The sequence below is a fragment of the Hippichthys cyanospilos genome, chromosome 2 (assembly GCF_059441005.1).
Source record: "Hippichthys cyanospilos isolate Australia breed blue-spotted pipefish chromosome 2, RoL_Hcya_1.0, whole genome shotgun sequence".
NCBI lineage: Eukaryota > Metazoa > Chordata > Actinopteri > Syngnathiformes > Syngnathidae > Hippichthys > Hippichthys cyanospilos.
The window spans coordinates 2,404,702-2,429,840 of record NC_142370.1 but is presented as its reverse complement, the minus strand read 5'-3'; the positions used below and the strand labels follow the sequence as shown (position 1 = coordinate 2,429,840).

The 25,139-nt window shown below is 39.3% G+C and overlaps 1 protein-coding gene across 1 annotated transcript; it reads right to left on the bottom strand.

The window, feature by feature from the left end:
• Nucleotides 1-370: 370 nt before the first annotated feature.
• On the bottom strand, nucleotides 371-25,139 carry dcp1a (decapping mRNA 1A). The gene is made up of 9 exons (XM_088436048.1): nucleotides 24,966-25,139; nucleotides 20,876-20,916; nucleotides 20,644-20,771; nucleotides 10,787-10,853; nucleotides 7,645-7,783; nucleotides 7,437-7,511; nucleotides 4,708-5,217; nucleotides 3,885-4,079; nucleotides 371-1,045 (listed from the first exon to the last, which is right to left on the bottom strand). Exons 1-9 carry the CDS (start codon nucleotides 25,095-25,097, stop codon nucleotides 965-967), a joined length of 1,368 nt encoding a protein of 455 aa, XP_088292174.1. The 5' UTR covers nucleotides 25,098-25,139; the 3' UTR covers nucleotides 371-964.

Genomic DNA, 25,139 nt, shown 5'->3' with positions numbered 1-25,139 from the left:
TTATTGTATACATGTATATTATATATTAGTTGCACTTACTACAGTATACTATTTTGATACCAATTTTTAATATGTATATACAATTTTGATGTTTTTACCTGGGGTTTTACTATTTTGATACCAATTTTTATTATGTATATACAATTTTGATGTTTTTACCTGGGGTTTTACACACATTAGCTAATTAACATAGGTTTGGTTTGCCCACCATATGGCGAATTTGTGTCACAATCCCAACCGTGGAATGGATTAATCTCAGAAACCGGGGGCCCGCTGTAATTGGAAATTGACCCACTTTGTTATAATGAGACGTGCAATTTGCAATCCCAGATACTCAATACCAGGGAAATTGGTTTAATACTGAAGTGAGTTAAACTGGTTGAATTGATTGCTTTATTGAAGAATCATGATTACGTTCACTTTTAATATAAAATAACATGAAATTAACATACACACATATATAATCATGTATACTATACATATCCCCAATTGATTTCACAGACCCCACTTTGAGCACCACCGAATTAGCTTAAGTGTGGCGGTGATGGTGCAATGCTCTCAATTTGTACTCAAAAACGCCAGAGGTCTTTCCATTCAGTTCTGTGACAAGTGGCATGGTGTAAGCAGAATGAGTTGGGATGAGCGGAAGTGTTAAGTTTACGTGAAGATCGTGCTTCATCAATCAAAGCATAAATGATTGTTGGGTTTTTGCTGTGATTAAAACGGTAATTCTCCAGAATGGCACAAGCTGTAGCTGTTGTGAAAGCGCTACATGAATCACAATGTCTTGCTGGAGAGAGGGAACGAGGGACATAAAGCTTGAGGACACCCCGGCTGAGGATGTGTTGTGCCCGGTGTTGGAAGGAGAAGAAGGGGAAAAAAAAAAGCTCCCACCACTGGTCCCGGTTCTACTCAATGACAAAATCAGGATGGCGCAAGGGGTCAGTGGCGTCCTCGGGGCTACTTATAGCTTGAGCTCGCCTAGGTCCTGGGACACGCTCCGCAGGTACGCTTCGTGGATGGCTTCCAGAAAGGCGGGGTCATTCTGCGGAAGGAAAACTCTTGGATTCACTGTTGTCACAACATGTTGTCGTCACATCTCTGTATTTGGACCATTCATTCATTTTCATTTCTCATCGCAAGCTTTAGATGCAATTGATTACATGAAATCAAATCCATCTAAAACTAGCCCAACAACTGCTTTTGGAAGAAATTGTTTTCATGGTAAAGCCACTTGATGATCACCCATGATTTGAGGTGTCAAAATTGAAATGTGTTATGATATTAGTAATGTTCATTTTCTATAATTCATAGTGATGTTGTGTAATATTTTGGACGGTAATAAAAAAGAAAAATAAATCTGAAATTGCTCTTTTCAAGTTCTATCAATAGATGCCATGGCATTATTGGTCAAGCCCACTTGGGAGTAGATTTCCCTCTATGCGGCCCGCAAGCTCAAAGCAGTATGACAGCCCTGCCGTAGATGATGACAAAATCCCACTGGCTGAAATTTTAGAAGAAACTAATATTGTTCTGCATCCTGCTTCATAATGAACCTCTACTACATAAATGAATAGGCAATTCCTGTGGGGGTGCGGGGGGGTGAAAGGTTTTCTCTTTCCTCGGAGGGGACTTTGCAAAAACTAATTGAGAAGCACTGCGTTAGTCTATCAATGCAGAATCAAGCATTCATTCCAGCATTTCTTGACTATGTTTTAAGAAAAATTGGCATTTGGCATAGCCTGAGCCTTTCATCTCCTGTTAAATATTATTTTTCCTCCTTTGGTTTTACCATAAAGTGTCTGATATTAGCTTCCATGGAGGCATAGTTTGAAAATTTTACAGGAAAGGTCGTTTGAAACTGACTCAGAATAGAATAGATAAAGCTGCCCTATCAATGAAGACAATGAAGCCAACAAACATTAAGGTATCATGCGGCTGGTAGGATCTAAATTGTATGTATAATGCTCGGCACAGTAAACTATTGGACAAGGCCAGCTTGTATATACAGTGGGCCCCCGGTTTACGAACTCCCTGTTTTACGAATTTTTCATCTTACGAACGTGGACGGCGGCGGTTTTAGTCCCCCTCTTACGCGCAAACCTTTCGTCTTACGAACAATCCAACATGCCAGTCAGTGTGTCCGCACTATTTTTTTCGCTTTGCTGCATCAACAAAAATAACTACTCTCGCATGTCACGGAAACGCCGATATGCTATTGGTCTTATAAGGTCACAGTCACGGTCTCAGTCACGGAGATGCCGATATGCTATTGGTCGATTAAGGTCTCAGTCACGGAGATGCGGATATGCTATTGGTCGGCGCCACGTCAATCACAGAAATTCCGATATGCTATCGGCCGAATGTCTTCATCTAGCTTGATGGCACAGCTGGTCGGTGTGTTGTGAAGACTTTGCAAACTTTATCTGTTAGACATGGCTTCTAAAATTGCATGTGGCAGTAAAGGAAGAAGTAAGCGGATGATGGCAATAGAAACGAACCAGGAGATAATAAAAAAAAAATACGAAGGAGGCGCACGCATAGTTAACCTTGCTCGCGAGTATGGCCGTAAGCGCTCTGCAATCTTCTAAGGGCAAGACTTTCCTTGCCAGAGGACGGACCTCGGTCAACAACAAAATGGAGAGGTTTCTTCTATTATGGATTAAAGAGAAGGAAATCGCCGGTGATATGTTCTCGTTTAAGAAAAGAAATAAATTCTGCGGGTTGGTCTCTGCTCCCCTCCACCTCCACCCAGCTCAAGTCACGTCGCCCCAAAGGTTAATGTCATTTTTCCTTTGTATATTTATGTTATTTAATTTAACTGTACAGTAGATTATGTTACTAATTTTTAATATGTGTATAAAGTCGTGATGCTTTTACCTAAGGTTTTTGCACGCGTTGCACGCATTCACTAATTAACATAGGTTTGGATTGCCCGTCACACGAGCAATTCGAGTTACGAGCATAGCCGCTGAACGGATTAAGTTCGTAACACAGGGGCCCACTGTGTGTGTGTGTGTGTGTGTGTATTATATATATATATATATATATATATATATATATATATATACATACATATATATATACAGTATATTATATATATATATATATATATATATATATATATATATATATATATATATACAGTATATTATATATATACAGTATATATATATATATATACACAGTGTATATATATATATATATATATATATATATATATATATATATATATATATATATATATACAGTATATTATATATTATATATATATATACACAGTATATATATATATATATATATATATATATATATATATATATATATATATATATATATATATACAGTATATTATATATTATATATATATATACACAGTATATATATATATATATATATATATAAAGTCGTGATGCTTTTACCTAAGGTTTTTGCACGCGTTGCACGCATTCACTAATTAACATAGGTTTGGATTGCCCGTCACACGAGCAATTCGAGTTACGAGCATAGCCGCTGAACGGATTAAGTTCGTAACACAGGGGCCCACTGTGTGTGTGTGTGTGTGTATATATATATATATATATATATATATATATATATATATATATATATATATATATATATATATATATACATATACACACACATTCTCTTTGCCTTAGGTAGGACAAGGTAGGACGCAAACAGTCCATTGTGCTAAAGTGTGGGTAAAGAGGGTAAACCAATCGAACTTTTCCCCCGATCCAAACAAATGAATTTGACTGAGAGGTTTTTGGCTATCAAAAATGACCAGTTACATGGGGGCCCACTGTATATGTAAGTCACATGTGTTTCAAGGCCACCTGGCTGCAGCTTCTCAAAAATCATCTTTGAGAAGACCATACCTTGATGAGGTGGATGAGTGTCTTCTGGAGCTGAGCTTTGTTGCAGGAGGGTTGCATGGAAGCAGTTGGGATTTCCGAGGGGGGCAGGGCTACTTGTGGCGTGGCCGACTCGGCGAGCGACCGCTGGAAGGCGCTGGGGGACATGAGCATGGAGGAGTCGGAGTCTGAGGCGAGGTCCGAACTCAAGGGGACCGCCTGCGAGCGAAGAAAAGAAAAGCGCACAGCTGCGTAACGCAAACCAAGATTTAGACTAATCTGTAACCTGTATAAACACCGAAAAAGTAGATAAGCTTTTGAAAGTAAATTTATCTTGCTTGTAAGGTACTTTTACATCGTTGCACTTGTTTTTTTCAGCTGTAAACAAACATGCAACCTGTATAAACACTGCAAAAAGTAGTTGACTCTTTTTCAAAGTTCAGTTATATTGCAGGTAAGGTAGTAATACAATTTAAGTTTTTTTTTTTTTTTCAGATTTAGACTAACCGGTAACCTGTATAAACACTGTAAAAAGTAGTTTTTGAAAGTTCATTTATATTGCAGGTGAGGTACTTATGCAACTTTGCACTTGTTTTTTATTTTCAGATTTAGAGTAATCTGTAACCCGTATAAATAATGTAAAAAGTAGTAAATGGTTTTTGAAAGTTAATTTAAATTGCAGGTACTGTACTTAATTCATTTTGCAGTTGTATTTTTTAGATTTAGACTAACCTGTAACCTGTATAAACACTGTAAGCTCAGTAGTTAAGTTTTGCAAAGTTCAATTTTTATTGCAGTTAAGGTACTTATAAGCCAAGTATCCGTAAAGGAGGAGCTGCCAACTCACTGATGGAGGTTTGATCCTGTTGAGGGCCCTCTCTTGTGGGAGCTGCGCCATGCCTTCTTTCATGCGTTCCTGGAAGTTGTGGGGTGGTAACAGGGCGCTGGGCAGGAAATTGGGCGGAAGGATGGCTTTGTGGATGTCCGCATCCAGTACTTGGACCGGGGGCTTGAGCGAGGCCAGCAGCTCCTGTTCCAAATAGGCACGAGGAACCGCCGCCGACCCAGCGCAAAGTGTTTGACTTTGGGAATATGCAGCCTCCGGGCCAAGAGAGCCCACCGGCTGGAAAATGGGACTCGGCCGTAGCGCAAAATGTTCCAGGAGCCGTCCCAGCTGATGTTGCTTGGGCCCGGGATCCTCAGCGGCCGGGCAGGGAGGACCCAGAGTGTTTTGTGGATAGCCCAGCGGCACCTGGCCGCAATTTTGTCCGGGCATGGCAGGCAATGATGGGTCTTTGGGGATGGACGAGCTAAAAAGCTCCTCCACGGTGATCTGCTTCGCCATGGCATGCATCTTCTGTCAAGGACAACATCAACCAGAAAGTCACAAATTCAAACAAAGCCAAACATTTTCTTGTTAAATCTTTGTTCAATCCAATTTATTCAATTTATTTATTTCAATCAATTTGTCAATCCAACATGCCGGTCAGTGTGTCCGCACTATTTTTTTCACTTTGCTGCGCCAACAAAACTAACTATTGTCGCATTAAACGGAAACGCCAATATGCTATTGGTCTTATAAAGTCACAGTCATAGCCTCAGTCACGGAGATGCCGATATGCTATTGGTCGATTAAGGTCACAGTCCCGGTCTCAGTCACGGAGATGCCGATATGCTATTGTCCGGCGTCACGTCAATCACAGAAATGCCGATATGCTATTGGCCGAACGCCTTCATCTAGCTTGATGGCACAGCTGGTCGGTGTGTTGTGAAGACTTTGCAAACTTTATCTGTTACACATGGCTTCTAAAATTGCAAGTGGCGGTAAAGGAAGAAGTAAGAGGATGATGACAATAGAAGCGAAGCAGGAGATAATAAAAAAATACGAAGGAGGCGCACGCATAGTTAACCTTGCTCGCGAGTATGGCCGTAACCGCTCGGCAATCTTCTAAGGGCAAGAATTTCCTATATATATATATATATATATATATATATATATATATATATATATATATATATATATATATATATATATATATATATGGGCGCGTCAATGATTGTTCGTCTCTGTGTGCGATTGGCTGGCAACTAGTTCAGGCAGGTTCCCCTGCCTACTGCCCGAAGCAGGCTGAGATAGGCGCCAGCGAGACTGCGACCTTTGTGAGGAGAAGTGGCTATAGAAAATGGATGGATGATATATTTTACTGAAATTGCTGATCTGAACCACCAATGATTTATAAAGGAATATCATGAAAATGACCAGGGGTGTCCAAACGTTTTACTACCACGACATATAAAAACAAAATATTTGTGGATCATTGCATATGACATAGAGCATTGAATATGTCAATAATTCATAGCAACAGAATTTGTTCATGCATGGCCAGTTTTTGAAAGAAGCAATTTATCACTCAACACAACACATCACCACCTGTTTCTGAGGTGGCATAACAAAGGCACTTATGATTTTTTTTTTCAACTGCTCAAAATATTCAGTGGCATCAGACCTATCTATACATCCATCCATCCATTTTCTAGAGCCGCTTATTCTCACAGGGGTCGCAGGCTTGCTGGCGCCTATCTCAACTGGCTTCGGGCAGTAGGCAGGGGACACTCTGAACTGGTTGCCAGCCAATCGCAGGGCACACAGAGACGAACAACCATTCACCCACCCAATCACACTTAAGTATAAAAGTCCAATTCACCTGCCATACATGTTTTTGGAGTGTGGGAGAAAGCCGGAGTGCCCGGAGAGAACCCACGCGGGCTCGGGGAGAACATGCAAACTCCACACAGGAAGGCCGGAGCCAGGTGGATTTAAACTGGGACCTTTGAACTGTGAGGCGGACGTGCTATTCACTGCACCACCGAGCCGCCCTGTGTGTGTATCTATACATATATACATATCTAGATAAAAAAAACACACAGACATAGCCACAGAACATAATTATGCAAATCACATTTGTTTATGCATGTCCAGTTATTGACAAGGTTATAGTTTATCACGACAGTACAACACATCAACATCTATGGATAAAAAAATGGCTCTGCTTTTGAGGTGCTACAACAAAGGCACTTTTGAATTTTTATTTTTTATTTGACTGAAAATTATGTCAAAGGCGCTGAAGGCTCAGGTTAATGACAAATCAGTCACGGTCAAGTTTATGAATGTCCATGAGGTATGCAATAAACAGTGAAGACTCGAGAGCTGCCGACTTCTTTAAACATTTTTAGAGAATGATAGTTTTAGCATAATTTGAAGATTTGATGCATGATCTTGATCACATGATATTATATTTTGCACTCATCCTCATATGTACGGTATATAGTTTCTTCCACTCCATCTACTCCATAATATGTTGGAAATGTAAGCCTATTCCTTTATTAGTCCATTATCACAGCCCTTATTGCCTAAAATTGTTTATGTTATTATTTGTTCTATTGTGTGGAGTGTAAGTCTCTTGGGAAAGTTAACAAAATAAGAATTTCATTGTGTAGTCTGACAAGAAAACTTGGAATGTCATTCTGTTGGCAGAGGTCTGCTCGACTCATTATTTACTTATGACGCAGGCATACCTTGGCAGAGGGATGAGAAGCACGGACGTGGTCGAAAGCTCCCAAAGTGTTCACATCGGCATCCGCAGACTGAGTCTGTATGACAGGCATAAAGATTCAAAAGCTTGAGCGGTGTGAAGGTCTTTTGGGAGTATGAAGAGACAGCACAGAGCATTGGTGAAAGTTTTTCTCTCTTGAGACATGCTTTCAACCCGAGTAAGCCTGTTACCTTATGGTACTCCTCCTTGGCTTTGGTAAGCAACTCCAGGATGTCCCCAGGCCGTGCCAAGGTTGCGCCATTGGGCCCATTTGGCTCCGCCTTCTCTGGCGAGCGCCTCTGGGCGTGATCACTTTCTACTTTTACGATTCTGAGGAGAGAATGTACATGCAGTAGGAAAAGTGTGACAGGCAGGTCTAATTACACTTGCTTCCACAGTTGATTGGATAGATTGTTGCTATTTGAAGGCAGATTAGTCCATGTGGTAACCAAGGCCCATCAAAAACATTTTCAATTTCTTTTGGATGAACAAAATTGGCCATTTTTTGATTTTGCTCTTTTTTAGACAAGGTATTGGATGGGATAAATAAGTGATCCCCAATTTGTTTATTGATTATGTCAGTGCTTCTCAATTATACCCCCCCCCACCTCCAAAAGAGAAAACTTTAAGTCCCCCCCCCACTCGATGCTAACCAGACTATAAATAAGATAAACATATGAAAATTGTTTAAGTACAGTGATCCCCCTACTTCGCGGTTAATGGAGGCAGTCAACCCCCCGCGAAGTCTGAAACCCACAAAGTAGGGTATCAGTTCCTAGATTTCTATGTACGCCCCATTATAGCCGCAGTAACCATAAACAATCTTTTTTTTTTGCGTATTTTATTTCCTTTCTCCTATTATTTAACATTACATTATCCTTATTAACATTATTGTATATTCATTAAATAACTAATAATACTTGGTTTGTTGAGAATTTGTTCTCAGGACTGGTTATCTGCACCAAGACTCCGGTGAAAGAGTACGCAAGTCATCACGTTGAACTTCACATTTATTTTGGCTCATGTATGGTGTATCATGTAGGATCTGTTGAATAATAAATCAACAACAATGTTAAAGTCAGTCAATTAACATATAAACAGTTGCCGAACATTAATCTATGAATTTACTGTATTTTTAGCCGACATTAACGGGTTAGCAACAACTAACAACAACTACTAACTATAAAGTGTAACCTCTACACAAACAAACACATAAACAGAATAAACACTCATCGCTCACTAAACATACACAGTAGCGTGCGTTATCAACATAAATGATAATAAACTATAAGCATCAGTTTGTGTTGTCATTCACTACGTCACCGTAATGAGAGAACGTAAAACAGGGAACGGAAAAGCAACGCGACCCGACAAATTAAAAGCATGCATTTCAAAATAAGATAAAACGTCACGAACTCTATAACGCTTGAAGAATTCTTAACAGTTATTAACTAACATTACTTAGTTAATTGATGAATACAGTACTGTATAATGTACTTTTTCCATGTTTGCGCATTTTTTAATATATATATATATATATATATATATATATATATATATATATATATATATATATATATATATATATATATATATATGTATATGTATTTTATGAATATATATTTTAATATTTTTAATTTTTCCTGGAAAAACCCGCTAAGTACTGAGACCGCAAAGTAGGAGAGATCACTGTACACTTAATGCAACGGTTTAGAAATCACGTCACCATTTCATACATGGCTCATGTATGGTGTATCATGTAGTATCTGTTGAATAATAAATCAACAACAATGGTAAAGTCAGTCAACTAACATATAAACACTAGCCGAACTTTAATCTATGAATTTACTGTATTTTTAGCCGACATTAGCGGGTTGGCAAAAAATTAACAACTACTAACTATAAAGTGCAACCTCTACACAAACAAACACATAAAACAGAATAAACACTCATCGCTTACTAAAGATAGGCAGTAGCGTGCGTTATCAACATAAATGATAATAAACTATAAATATGAGCTTATGTTGTCATTCACTACGTCACCGTAACGAGCCGAATGACGTACAGAGAAAGTAAAACAGGAAACGGAAATGCAATGCAACCCGTCAAATTAAAAGCCTGCATTTCAAAATAAGATAAAAAAAAAAGTCACGAACTCTAAAGCTTGAAGAATTTTTAACATAGTTATTAACTAATATTACTTCATTATTTGATTAATACAGTACTGTATAATGTACTTTTTTGCTTTTTTCAATTTTTGTACATTTTTGCACATTTTTTAAAAGATTTTTTATTTTGAAATATTTATTTTTCCTGGAAAAAACGTGAAATACTGAGACCGGCTAAGCAGGAGGGATCACTGTATACCTAAACCTATATCCTTTTGAAAACTAACAAACAACTGTCAATTATTTTTTACAGCTTTTCTACAGATTAGTCTTAAACAGAAACAAATAACCTAAGTGCACCAAAGTGCCTGAAAAAAAACAAAAAAAAGTATATTTCAAATACACTTGACACATGACAAAAACAAAGTGTGGTCCCTCGGGTCAGCCATGCCCCACCTCACCTCATCACCTCACGTCCCCCCCGTGGGGCCCACCCAGTTACTCGAGAAGCACTAGATAAAGTCAATCATATAACTGAATTACAAATGCTATTCATTTCAATACAAAACATTAATTCATTCATTCAATGCATATGTTTACATATAGCAAAGGGAAGTAGTACCTGACACAAACCAAAATGCTGAAAAATTAAACGCATACAAAGCAGCACTTATTACAAGCTAACATTAGCTAGCATGTTATCCACAGTCACAAGTTGTTGGATGAACAAGCAAACTCATTTGGAGTACGTTATCATAAATAACAGCATTCTTAAATCCAAAGATCAATTTAAAGACAGACATGGACCACATTTCAAAGAGAGATAGAACAACGTGTGACTGCTCTCAAGTGAAGGCACACAGTCCTTCCTGACTACAAAATGTATATCAACAGCAGCAAAGAGGGTGCCAAAAAACAAAGCTCAAGCCAAACAAAGCACCAATGAAAGGACTGTGAAACCAAATCAGTAACAAAACATCATGATTTGGGTTGTGGCCCATGCGGCCCGGTAACAGTTGATTCACAGACTGGGACTGGGCCGCGGACCGGTGGCTGGACCACTGATATAAATGAAGTTCCAACAATCCCTGGCCCCTCCTACATGCCGCATTATATTACTTTACATTATATTACTTTATTAATATAATAACTCATATTGCACACTACAAGGAAAAAGTGACAAGTGCCACAATGACAAAGCTCTGTAGACCTAATCCACACTTACCTCACCATAAGCTGAGAAATGCGCTGGCAATCCCTTTTGTCGTAGAACCAAATACTGTAGATACCCACTGCAAGGAAAAAGGAAAGCATGTTTTACACTTTCGTTCAAGTACGTATACGCGACTAGAGTATTCAGTGACAGTTCCATCGGTGGTGTGAAAATGAAGCCTTACGAAGCACCTGTGACACATTTTAGCTTCTCTAGATGGCACCCTTGTCCTGCAGATGCAGAGGAAATTCCATTTCCATTGCACTAGCCTTTATCTTTGAAACCAATAGCACCACATAAGAGTCAAAAATATCACAAGGGCTTCATTTCCCCATGGCATCAACTTGACAGTTTAGAAAAATTGTTGCTTTGAATGTTGCCTGTAATGTTTACTGACAGCCATAGTTTGACCTTGGGGACGATTACCCTTTCTGATCATTTCGCTGAATGTTGTATTGTGCAGTGGAAGCACGAGATTGTCATTCCAAGCTGATTGCACTTAAACCTGACGTCCAATCCTATTTCACTCATTTGTATGCTAGAGGACAGAAGTCCCTCAAGAAGCTAACGTCACATAGCGACCAAGACATTTGCATCCAAACAACACCTCCTGTAGCCCAGGGGACCGTGGCACCACATAAACAAGAATACCTACGTTTTTACACAGCCATTGAGCAGCTTCGCCTAGCCTTGAGGAGCGTGGCAGACGGGATGGCAAAAAGACAAAAGCCGATACGGATGGGATGCTCACTGACCAAACGATCTTATTGATCTTCCATCGTCCAGCGACTACTGAGACTTCTTTGTACATTTTCAGCTAGCGTCCACTGAGACACAGAGGAACACTGTGTTTCTATTGACTTGGAAGGATTCCGGAAATGCAGAGGCTGCAGTGACGGTGGAAAAGAAGGCCAGTTGGACACTTCCTGAGAAGTCATGTCTTCCATTCCAGGCAGGTTGAAGTGCAAGCAAAACCCAAAGGGGGAGCAATCTCCATTGACGTTGACCTTGGCTATGCTCTTTTTACTCATCAGCAAACAGCTGGGGAAACGCTCCAATTCTTTGCTTGTCGCCTTGATGAAACTCATCTTCAGACTTGTGATGGACTGCCTTGGAGGGAGCACAGTCAGCTACTTTCTCAAATTTTGACCCCCACCCCCCCACCCCCCATTCTTAGTGGCATGTGCACTAAGAAGTGGTGGCACTGAACCTAAGGACCACCTTGTATGGAACTCACGACCGAAAAATGCTGAACCTCAACCTTCCATCGGACCTGCGGAAAATTTTCAGCAGCAAAGTCTCCTCAAGATTTCACGGGCCAAATACCACTCAAGATACCAGAGAGACTTCGAGCAAAAAGAAGAAATGTTTCTAAGAACACTGGGAAAGTGTTTATTTGGCCTTTTCAGAGGTACTCACATACAGTACTATCTATCTATCTATCTATCTATCTATCTATATATATCTATATATATATAACATTTCGACTTACGAGCGTGGACCGCGGAGTTTTTTGTCCCCCACTTACGCACAAATCTTCCGTCTTACGAACAATCCGACATGCCGGCCATAGTATTCGTACATTTATTTTCGCTTTGCTACGTCAACTAATTCAGAAGTTGACGCTCATCACGGCACCGTTGAACGCTATTGCTCTTACAATGTCACAGTCATGGTGTCAGTCATGGACTCAGTCACGGAGATGCTATTGGCCGGCGTCACGTCAATCGCAGAAATGCTGATATGCTATTGGCCGAACGCCTTTATCTAGCTTGATGGCACAGCTGGTCGGGATGGAAGGAAGGAGAGAAATTGAGTGAAAAACTGAAGGAAGGAATGTTGTGAAGACTTTGCAAACTTTATCTGTTAGACATGGCTTCTAAAATTGCAAGTGGCGGTAAAGGAAGAAGTAAGCGGATGATGACAATAGAAACCAAGCAGGAGATAATAAAAAAAATACGAAGGAGGCGCAAGCATAGCTAACCTTGCTCGTGAGTATTGACGTAACCGCTTGGCAATCTTCCAAGGGCAAGACTTTCCTTGCCGGGGGACGGACCTCGCTCGACAACAAAATGGAGAGGCTTCTTCTATTATGGATTAAAGAGAAGGAAATCGCCGGTGATATGTTTTAATCTGAGAAAAGTTCTTGTTTAAGAAAATAAATAAATAAATTCTGCGGGTTGGTCTCTGCTCCCCTCCGCCACCACCCAGCTCAAGTCACGTCGCCCCAAAGGTAAATGTCATTTTTCCTTTGTATAAGTGTATTTAATTTACCTGTACAGTAGATTGTTACTCATTTTTAATATGTGTATAAAGTTGTGATGTTTTTACAAAAGGTTTTTGCACGCATTCACTAATTAACATAGGTTTGGATTGCCCGTCATACGAGCAGTTCAAGTTATGAGCGTAGCCGCTGAACGGATTAAGTTCGTAACACGGGGGCCCACTGTATTTTTATTATATATATATATATATATATATATATATATATATATATATATATATATATACTGTGTATATATATACTGTGATATATATATATATATATATATATATATATATATATATACTGTGTATATATATACTGTGATATATATATATATATATATATATATATATATATATATATATATATATATATACATTCATGCAAAAATAACGGAAATTGCAATGAATTACAAGGGGAAAATTAAGGGGGAAAATAAGTCAAGAATTATGAATTATAATAAAATTTAATGGTTACGTATTTTGTAAATTGAACACTCACACACTCAAGAATCATATACAGTGTTACTTCGCTGTTAATGGGGGGGGGGGGGGGGGGGGTGTCAACCCCCCGCGAAGTCTGAAACCCGCGAAGTCGGGTATCAGTTCCTAGATTTCTATGTACGCCCCAATATAGCCGCAGTAACCATAAACAATCCTTTTTTTGTATTTTTTGCATATTTTATTTCCTTTCTATTATTTAACATTACATTATCCTTATTAACATTATTGCTTATTCATTAAATAACTAATATTACTTAGTTTGTTGAGAATTTTTTCTCAGGACTGGTTATCTGCACCAAGACTCCGGTGAAAGAGTACGCAAGTCATCACGTTGAACTTCACATTTATTTTAGCTCATGTATGGTGTATCATGAAGTACCTGTTGAATAATAAATCAACAACAATGTTAAAGTCTGTCAACTAACATATAAACACTTGCCAAACTTTAATCTATGAATTTACTGTATTTTTAGCCAACATTAGCGGGTTAGCAACAACTAACAACAACTACTAACTATAAACTGCAATCTCGACACAAACGAACACATAAACAGAATAAACACTCATCACTTACTAAACATAGGCAGTAGCATGCATTATCAACATAAATGATAATAAACTATAAATATGAGCTTACGTTGTCATTCACTACGTCACCGTAACGAGCCGAATGATGCACAGAGAATGTAAAATAGGAAACGGAAATGCAACGTGACCCGACAAATTAAAAGCACGCATTTCAAAATAAGATAAAAAAAAGACACCAACTCTAACGCTTGAAGAATTCTTAACAGTTATTAACTAATATTACTTAAGTTATTTGATGAATACATACTGTATAATGTACATTTTTTCTTTTTTCAATTTTTTTCATTTTTGCGCATTTTTTTTAATTTTGAAATATTTTTAATTTTTCCTGGAAAAGCCCGCGAAGTACTGAGACCGCGATATCTGAGACCGCCAAGTAGGAGGGATCGCTGTATATATATATATATATATATATATATATATATATATATATATATATATATTATTTAATCGTGTTAATCTCAGTTTTAGTCTTTGCTTGCTTGCTTGCGTTCTGTATGCTAATTAGATGCATTATCTTATATCAGGCTTCTTGTGCTTTGGTTGTTGGGGGTTGGAAATCAGGTCTGTTATTATTATACATGTAATGTGTTGTCGCGAGGACTTACGAGACTGTGGGGTTTTGGATGAGCGGAAATGAAGTAATGGCGGAATAAACGAATCGTTAAGAAGACTATGTGTGCAATTTCCAATCCTTTCAATGGTAGCAGAGGATGGTTTCCAATTATAAAGTACCACCCAAATTCGACGAAACCAGGCCATATGAGTGCTGGAAAAATGAAGTCAGCATTTGGAGACTGGTTACGGAGTTGGATAAGAAGAAGCAAGCGCTCGCGGTGGCTCTGGGACTCGAAGGAAGAGCCAGAGAAATCGCGTTGGAAATATGGAGACATTGCTCACTAAATTGGACACAGTGTTCTTACGAGAAGAGAAAGACCGCGCGTATGAAGCAAATTCTTATTTTGATTCGATATCTAAAGACAGTGCGGTTTCCATAGCTGACTATATAATCGACTTTGAGCAAAGATACAACTGCATGAAAAGGTACAATATGACTTTGCCTGACGCTGTGTTAGCATTTAAACTCCTCGATATGTCGTGTCTCGAAGAGAAGAGTAGACAGCTTGCACTTACAGCGTGCACGGAATTGACTTTTACGTCGATGAAATCAGCGTTGAAGCGGATTTTTGGAGGAAAAATCCCCGGAGTGGGCAACGGCAGTGAAGTTAAAGATGCAGTTTTTTTCACCGATCAAAAGTCTGGAATGACTGATAAATTTAGAAGAAGCCATATTCCAACGCAGAGCGGACAACGACAGCCGCAACAAGGTACAAATCCACTTGACAAGTATGGTAAGCGGACAAAATGCGCCATTTGTCAAAGCACGTACCACTGGGCAAAAGATTGTCCTCATCGTAGAAATGAAGTCAAGTTAACAGAAGACGACAGTGTGGATGAGTGTAACATCACACTGTTTACTAAAGTTATGACGGACTCTGAGGTATTCCTAACTGAATCATTGGGTTCAGCCATTATTGACATTGCTTGCACACGCACTGTGTGTGGTGAGAAGTGGCTGGACAGCTACATCACCGAACTGAACTAAATCAGCAAGCTGTTGCAAACAGAATCTCCAAGTTGCAGGCGTTTTAGATTTGGAGATGGACAAGTGGTGTGCTCAAATAAAAAAGTAAAAATACCTGCCAAAATTGGGCAAACAAAATGCCACATTGAAACCGAAGTTGTGCCAGCTGATATTCCTTTACTGTTGAGCAAAATGTCTTTAAAGAAAGCAGGTACAGTCCTAGATATAGAGAAAGACAGAGTTGTCATGTTTAATCAGCAAGTGCCTCTAGAATTCACTAGCTCAGGTCACTATTGTGTGGATATCAGAGATGAAAATATAAATGAAAACTGCAAGGAAGGTGAAGTCCTTGTAGTTACAACAGAGATGTCTTCTAAAGAAAAACGCAAAGTGCTCCTGAAGCTTCATAAGCAATTTGGTCACGCCTCTGCAGACCGGCTACAGAGACTTATTCAAAGTTCTGGAAATACCGACAGACATTGTCTAGCCATTCAGGAGGAGCTCATTCATTATTGTGAAATTTGTCAGAAACATCGCAGGACAAAGCCCAAGCCTGCTGTTGGATTACCCTTGGCGTCAGAATACAATGAGACAGTGGCAATGGATCTATATGAGCTCGAGCCTGGTGTTTGGTACCTCCACATCATCGACCACTTTACACGATTCAGCGCTGGAAACATGGTGAGGACCAAGAAACCTTCGGAGATCGTCAACTCTTTCATTCACTCATGGATAAGTGTTCATGGTGCTCCCAAACGGATCTTTACGGACAATGGTGGCGAGTTCAACAATGAGGAGATTTGAGACATGGCAGAAAAATTCAACATTGAGACGAAGACCACAGCGGGATACAGCCCCTGGAGCAATGAACTACTAGAAAGACATAATATGACTTTGACTGAGATCCTTTTAAAGGTAAAAAAAAGAAAATGTATGTGGTTGGCAAACTGCTTTAGACTGGGCACTTATGGCAAAAAACTCTATGATCAATGTGCATGGATATAGTCGACATCAGCTTGTGTTTGGACAAAATCCAAGCCTTCCTTCTGTTCTGGTTGATAAACGACCTGCTCTAGGGAGCATCAATATGGGTAGTCGAGTAGGAGAACATCTATCAGCATTACATGCTGCTAGAAAAGCTTTTACAGAGGTGGAATGCTCAGAAAGAATAAAAAGAGCACTTCGCAAGCAGCTCATGTACAGATGAAAATTATGAAACAGGAGACAGAGTGTATTATAAACAAGCTGATAGTTCAGAGTGGAAAGGTCCTGCTGTAGTCATTGGTCGGGACGGAGCAGTTGTGTTCATCAGACATGGTGGAATGCTTGTCAGAGTACACCAATCCAGGCTAAATAAAATAAATGCGCAAAATGAAAGTCAGCCTGCTCTGCCCTGTCTTCCCGAAAAGTGCAAAGAAAATGAAAGCGAAGTTCAAGATCAGGTGTCAGAGAGTTCTGATGATGAACATAGTGCTAATGGAGAAGAAGAACATGTTACTGACAACAGACAAACAGTTAGAGGAGAAACTGAAAAACAAACTGATGAGACAGTAACCAAAAATGATGTAACTAGTGCTGTTGCTGCTACTGATGTCAAATTGAGAGCAGGGCAAGTAGTCACATTTACCAACAAAAATGATGATACCCAACACACTGCTAGAGTTTTAAGCAGAGCAGGAAAAGCCAAGGGGCAGTACAAAAACTGGTACAATTTACAATATCTTGAACCTAATGGAAGTGAGGGACAAAAACGAGCGTTAAATATGGCACAAGTTGAAAATCTTCAAACAGAATATGAAAATGCGGATGCTGATGTACTTGTTGCAAGAGATATCTCTTTTGATGTTGCTAAACAGCAAGAGATTGAAAACTGGAGGAAAAACGATGTTTTTGAAGAAATAAGTGACAGGGGACAAAGATGTGTTTCTACTAGATGGGTTTGTACACTGAAAGACACTTCCAAGGGAATTGTTCCCAAAGCTCGCCTTGTGGCAAGAGGTTTTGAGGAAGTCAATATTCACGAATTGCAAAAAGATTCTCCCACGTGTGCGTCAGAGTCACTCATACTGCTCTTAGCTGTGATATGTCAAAACAAATGGAAAATTCATTCTATGGATATTAAATCTGCCTTTTTGCAGGGAATGGAACTCTTGAGAGACATTTATATCTGTCCACCACCAGAAGCTGGTGTGTATGGTGTTGTATGGAAGCTAAAGAAATGTGTGTATGGACTTGCGGACGCCTCCCTCTATTGGTACAACAAAGTCAAACACCTCATGCTAAAGACTGGGGGTAAAATGTCAAAAGTTGACCCTGCAGTGTTCTATTGGCAGAATGAGCAGTCTAAGGTGATAGGACAACTGGCGTGTCATGTGGATGATTTTTTTTGGGCAGGGTCAGAGCACTTCATTTCCACTGTTATCCCTGTACTGAAATCTGTATTTCATGTGGGTCGAGAAGAACATGAGAGTTTTTCATATGTCGGCATGGACATTGTAACTGTTGACGGTGTAGTGCAGGTGCATCAACACACCTACATTGACAAACTACAACCAGTTCCTATACTGAAAGCGCGTGCTATACAAAATGATGCTTCATTGAACGAATTGGAGAGAGACCAGCCGAGGTCTTAAATAGGACAGATTTTGTGGGTAGCAAAACAAACAAGACCTGATGTTATGTTTGATGTATGCAGCCTGGCATCAAACATTAAAAATGCTTCTGTTCAGTCCATCATTGAAGTCAACAAAATAATCCGCAAACTTAAGTCAGAGAAGGTCACACTTAAATTTCAGTATTTAGGCAACAATGATGACTTCAGTTTGGCTGTATTCTGTGATGCCTCGCTGGGTAATCTTCCAGACGGAGGCACGCAAGGAGGTACATTGATTGCTCTCATGGGAAAAAATGGAAGATTCTCCCCGCTGTTTTGGCAGTCTAAAAAAGTCAGGCGTGTAGTAAGGAGCACACTGGCAGGAGAAACACTTGCCATGTCAGATGGGATTGACAATGAACTGTTCCTGGCTACACTCTATTCTGAGATTACTACTGGAAATCCTGACCTCAAACCTCTTCCTCTCATCTGTGTCACAGACAATCATTCCCTGTTTGATGCTCTTAAATCCACAAAACAAGTCACAGAAAAGAGGTTAGAAATCAGCAGTATTAAAGAGCTTCTACAAACTAATAAAATCAAAGAGGTACGTTGGTCAAATGCAAAGCTACAACTAGCTGATTGTTTAACGAAAAAAGGCGCTTCAACCCTCATGCTATTGAAAGCCTTAGAGGAGGGTGTATGCGCACATTGAAGCGATTTGTTTGTGGCTGTTGTTAATGATGTTCAAACTTGTTGCCCTGTTATTTTATTTTATTCTTTTGTTTTGTTTTAAAGAAAGGGGAGATTGTTATTATTATACATGTTGCGTGTTGTCGCGAGGACTTACGAGGCTGTGGGGTTTTGGATGAGCGGAAATGGAGTAATAGCGGAATAAACGAATCGTTAAGAAGACTACGTGTGCAATTTCCAACCCTTTCAAGGCCAACCACACCTCAGAGAGAACACTAATTGGATATATATGTGCATGGCTTCATTTGCTAGGCTGTTGTGCTTAGGAGAGCAAGTTTATGCGCAGAAAATTGGAAGCACATTCGAGAGTTGTCATCCAATAAATCAGGGGTTGTCAAACGAGAAGTCAGGGACCCCTTTTAGAAAGGTAATTTTCCTTTCAAATGTTTGCGGGAACAAAAACAAAAAAATAATTTCAAATTTATTAGCATTATTACATTTCAAAATGGATTACGTGCCCTTTTTATTCAGCAACAGATTCAATTTGACAACAATTATATTTGTGATTATGTAGATTACGTTTTAAAAAAATATGAAATCATTCAATGCCGGGGAACGCATTTTCACATATTCTTTAAGAATCCGAACAGTCAAGTATCGATTTAAGACTTAAGTATCCGGGATTGAATGTCCAGATTCTTAAAAACAAATGTGAAAATGCGTCCCCAGCATTGAATGATTTCATATATTTTTCAAAACATAATCATATTGAAATTTGTGAAAATGCGTTTTGAGGTCATCAGAGCTAAAACGTCATTTGATTTGATAATGTTTTGGACTAAACAATTGGAAATGGACCCACATTTTTATTAGGAGGCGTGCAATTCGCAAGTTTTATGTTCTAAACTTCATTATAACTGAAAAGTAACGAATATACTTGTCAATTGAATCTGTTGCTGAATAAAAAGGCCACTTATTCCATTTTTAAATTTAACAACGCTAATACATTTGAATTTTTTTTTTTTTTCGTTTCCGCAAACATTTGCAAACATTTCCCTGACTCCAAAAAGTTGGAGAACCCCTGATACATTTCATATTTGTCAGCAACCTGTTTAGGGGAAATTGACCCAGTTTGTTATGAGGAGGCGTGCAATTTGCAATTTTTATTTTCTAAACTTCAGTATGGCTGAAAAGTAACATATATAAGTTATATATAAGTTCACGTCAAATTGAATATGTTGGTGAAAAAAACTGTCCCCTTAAGTTTGGTTTAATAATTGGTTTAAAAAATATTTTTTTTGTATTGTTTTGTTCATGCAAACATTTGCAATGGGTATCCTCAGAAAATTTGATTTCCAAAAATGGGTCCCTGACTTCAAAAAGTTGAAGTACCCCTGTCTTACAGGACTCATCTCAGTGCACTTTGTCTCTCACGCATCATCAGGACTCATCTCATTGCACTTTGTCACTCACGCATCCCAATAAAGGAGAAAGAAGGACAGCGAAAAAAAAAAAAAAAGCGAGCGTTACAACATTGCTGTCGCAGACATCAAAATAACAAAACAAAACCATCAAAATAACAATGAAAACATATTGCGCAGTTTTCATGGCAGTAGTTGGAAGTGGAAAATGGGTACTCACTATTGGCATTCCTGTAGAGGAGGAAAGGCTCCTGCAGTTGGAACTCCAGGTTTTTGTTGATGGGCTCGACCATGTTCTCCGCGCTCAGACGGTTCATGATGGTGAAGCCGTGGTAAGGTGCGGCAGACCTTGGCAGGCCGACATTTACACATCTTGGATTCCATTTGCTTTGCTCGCGATGAACACACTAGGTCAAATCAGATAAGATTGCTACAAATCATGATGTTCTTACCTTGTATACACAAAGAGGGTGCCCTCGATGTCAGTCTTTTCCTGTTAAAAAAAAAAAAAATACAGGAAATAGCATTATCAAACCAAATGACGCTTCAGCTTTGCTTGCTGCTTCAAAATGCACTTTGACAAGTTTCAAAATTATTGCATTTTTAAAAATACATGTATATGAAATCATTCAATGCCAGAGATGTATTTTCATGTTTTGATTTTAAGAGTCTGGACAGATACTTAAAGGGAGTAAGTGTAATCTTTGGCTTTAGGGGCATTACGGTAAATGCAGCAATACTGTACACACCTCTTCCTGCTGTCCATAGCTATAAGAGACATGGCGACCTCCGGAGGAGTGCCAACCTCCATGTCATATCATTTCATGATAACTAGACCGAAGATTATATTTAAAACATACTGTTGGTCGTTAAGTACACATTTATTTGCAAGTTTTTTTTTAATTTATAATAATTTAACGTATTCATTTTTAATGAAAATCGGTTTAAATCTTATACAGAGTCACCGTATTAGATCGATACTTAAGTAATTTAAGGAAATTAATTTTCAGATACGTAATGCAAGTATTAAATCAATACTAAATCGATACTCATTCAAAGCCAGGCACATATTTTCACGTTTTTTTAAAGAGTTCGGACATTCAATCCCAGATACTTAAGCATTAAATTGATAGGTACAGTGGGCCTCCGTGTTACGAGATTAATCCGTTCCGCGGTTGGGCTCGTAAGGCGAATTCACCATATGACGGGTAATCCAAACCTATGCTAAATAGCTAATGCATTTAGAACTCCAGATAAAAACATCAAAATTGTACATACGTATTAAAAATTGGTACCAATATAGTAAGTGCTACGTTTATATAACATACATGTATACAATCAGAAAACATCATAAATAAAAAAATATAGAAAGGATTTATTCATCTTTGAGTGCCGCTTGTTATGCCCATAATCCCTAATAAGGGTTATCTCCAGCATCGTTTCCATATAAATCATCTTCTTACTTCTCTCTTTTAACATCACTAGAAATCTTGGGACCCATGGCTAACCCTTTCAACTTTTAATTAAGCAGTAACATCACTCACAATCGAACAAAGCTTTACCGTTCCGACATTTTGAAACGAGTAAGGCTGACCAATAGCAGACCACTATCTCCGTGAGGAGACACCGACCAATAGCAGACCAGAATTGCAGTGACGCATTCCAGGGAGGCAGTGTGACAGCAACTGATAATAAGTGTAATAGTAAATAAGTGCAATTACCTACAAATGCCTGCAGATGGAGACAAAACAACACAAATACAGCCAAGCCGCTAGGGTCATGACAGTTGTTTTTGTCGCAAAACCGGGAAAATACTATAAAGAAGGGATGAAAAAACTCAGTATTCCACGTCGCAACATGAAAATAACGTAAGTCAGGGACGCTTTAACCACTGTCCACTGAATCTATAAATTAATGTCCTTAATTCTTTCAATGCAATGGACAAGAATTCTCGTGTTTTACAATAGTAATATAAACAATAAATTATAAAATTATTGTCAAAACCTTTTTTTTTAATGAAGTAGGAGACACCCAAGACGAGTGCTTATCTAATATGAAGCCAACTGAGCACTGCAGTGAAAACAGTGATCACTGGAAGGCAGTGTTGTTATACATGCAACACTAACATTAAATACAGTGGACCCTTTGGTGCAGAGTAATACGAAGGACTACCAGTTTATGTCATAACAGCTGCTATGCTGTGGTTTTTTTGTTGTTGTTTTTCTTTTTAATGTGCGTGTGTGTTTATATGTATGTTTGCTATAACACTGTTGTGGTCAAAGCACTTTTGCCCGAGACAAACTACCCCCTGGAGACAATAAAGGTAATCTTATTTTACATGACATGACTCTGATCATGTTATTGATTTCTCACATGAATTAAGAAACGGCAGTCGTAAATATGTAAATCATGCTTAATATATAATGTATGTGTAACATATGCAAAATCTTTAGTAAAATTCCTAGAAAATCATAAAGTTGTATCACTTGTAAACTATTTTTAGAAAAGGTCTGCAGGCTACTCATTTGATACTCCGGAGGTACCCAGCGCTTGCGGGCACCACGTTGCCATTTCCGATAATGCTGAAAAAATTAATAACCCAAACGATTTCATGGAGCGCCTTGACTATTATAACGTTTTGTTTTGTGGGTTTCCAATGTTCTGCATCAAAAGTCTGCAGTCTGTACAAAATGCAGCAGCGAGACTCTTGACAAGGATGAGAAAGTTTGATCATATTACTCTGATACTAGCTGATCTGCATTGGCTTCCAATACACATGAGATGTGATTTTAAGGTGTTGTTAATTACTTATAAACTTTTTCACAGTTTAGCTTCTACCTATCCCGTTGACTTAGTATCACCATATGTTCCGTCCCGAGAACTTCTGTCACAAAATGCCGGTTTGTTATCGACCCCGCGGGCTAAAAAGAAGCCCATGGGATCAAGAGCTTTTTCCATTCGCATACCAGTACAGTGGTACCTCGGTACTCGACCGCCTCTATACTCGACCAAATCGGTGCTCGACCAAAAAATTCAAGTAGGTAATGCATCGGACCTCGAACAGATTTTCGGTTCTCGACTAGCCGAGCCGACCCGAACGCGCTCCTCGGCCCTTCTCGGCCAGCGGGTAAGCGCCAGTTCAACTCAGACCGGCAGCGGAGTAAGACGTTTGTTCGAGTATTTCTTCCCGGATTTAAACTTTTTCGTGTTGCTCTAGCCCTTAATAATGGGTCCAAAGAAAGACAGTGATAAGGGGAAGGCAAAGAGGAAAACAATGAGGACCACTATTGAACTGAAGAAGGAAATTATAGCAAAATATGAACGTGGTGTACGAGTGTCCGACCTCGCGTCGCAGTTAGCTAGCGTCATCATGGAAGGAGTAACCCTCCCTCCCGTCCTCTCCACATCCATTCCTGTATGCCATCAACCACTCTCCAAAACGTAAGTAATTATACAAAATGGTTTATAATGCTTTATTTATCTTTATCTTTATCATGTACTGCTTGTGCACATTTACTTGTGCACACATACTTTCCATTATTTCTTATGGGAAAATTGGTTTCGGTGTTCGAACAAATCGGTGCTCGACCACCACCTCAGAACGGATTATGGTCGAGTACCGAGGTACCACTGTACTCTGGAATGCCCTACCAATAGAAATTCGCGCAGCCCAACCTCAGTTCTTTAATCTTTAAATCCCCACTAAAAACACATTTATACTCGCAAGCATTTAGTTAATGGGTCTGTCTGCAGCTTTCTTCTTCTTTTTCCTGCCCCCTTCTCCCGGCTTGAAGGGGGTCTAGATGGTGAAAGATGATTAAATGCCCCCATTTGGCCCTGATCGACCAGCTGCGGTCCACCTGGATGGACTGTGGGGAGGTTCCTGCCCAATGGTTTTGCCTGCTGTCAAGATATTGGGGTTTTTGAGTTTTTCATTCCTCTTCTGGGAGCTTTGAGCAGGGGATGTTGATGTGTACCTATAACAAAAAGATGACGACTTCTTTTTTTTTTTTTTTTTTGCAAAAGAAGTCTCAATATGGCTTCTTTTTATCTGTGAAGACCTTTGAGACTTCGGTGATTCAGGGCTATGCAAAAAAAAAAAAAAAAAGATTTGATATGACCCCTGCAGTCAGGCCACTTTGAGAACTACTGATATAGGCTACCAAAGCTTTGTCAGAATGACCGCAAGGATGCAGAATTGGATTACGGATGCATTTGTCCCGCAAGACGCAAAGAAACGTTCTGGTTTGAGGGGTACATCCGACGATGCTGTCTGCAAAATCTCAAAACATGGCGCGCGATGAGCAGCCAAAGTTGCCCCTTTAAAATAAACGCCCGCCGGACATTGTAATATTTGGTGTATTTGCCCACAATGCCACTTAAGCGAAGATTCAAGTTTCAGGAATTGAACACAGCTCTTTTTACTCGCCGGAGTTGGCGTCGCCGCGCCAAGTTTGTTTTCCACTGCCCGGGTTTCTCCCATTTTGTTTTTTTTTTGTTTTTGTTTTACCCCCCCCCCCCCCCCCCCCCCTCCGAACGTACCCATTGGTTGGCTCTGGAGTTGAAGTTGTAGAGGGCCACTTGGCCGGTAACGTCAAGTAGCGTGCTGATGTAAGGATCTTGTCTTTGCAGAGCCGCTAAACTCATCATATGTCCAGCATTTGCGGTGTCCATCTTGGTTGCGATGGTTGTTCCCGCACGGACATATTTCAAATG

What these genes read in the sequence shown, in the direction of transcription:
- dcp1a (XM_088436048.1), bottom strand. Translation starts at nt 25,097, where the DNA reads ATGGACACCGCAAATGCTGGACATATGATGAGTTTAGCGGCTCTGCAA. An exon ending in ACTCCAGAGCCAACCAATGG is followed by an intron (nt 20,917 to 24,965) that starts GTACGTTCGGAG and finishes TTTTTTTAACAG; the next exon opens with GAAAAGACTGACATCGAGGG. An exon ending in ACAGGATCAAACCTCCATCA is followed by an intron (nt 4,080 to 4,707) that starts GTGAGTTGGCAG and finishes CTTCGCTCGCAG; the next exon opens with GCGGTCCCCTTGAGTTCGGA.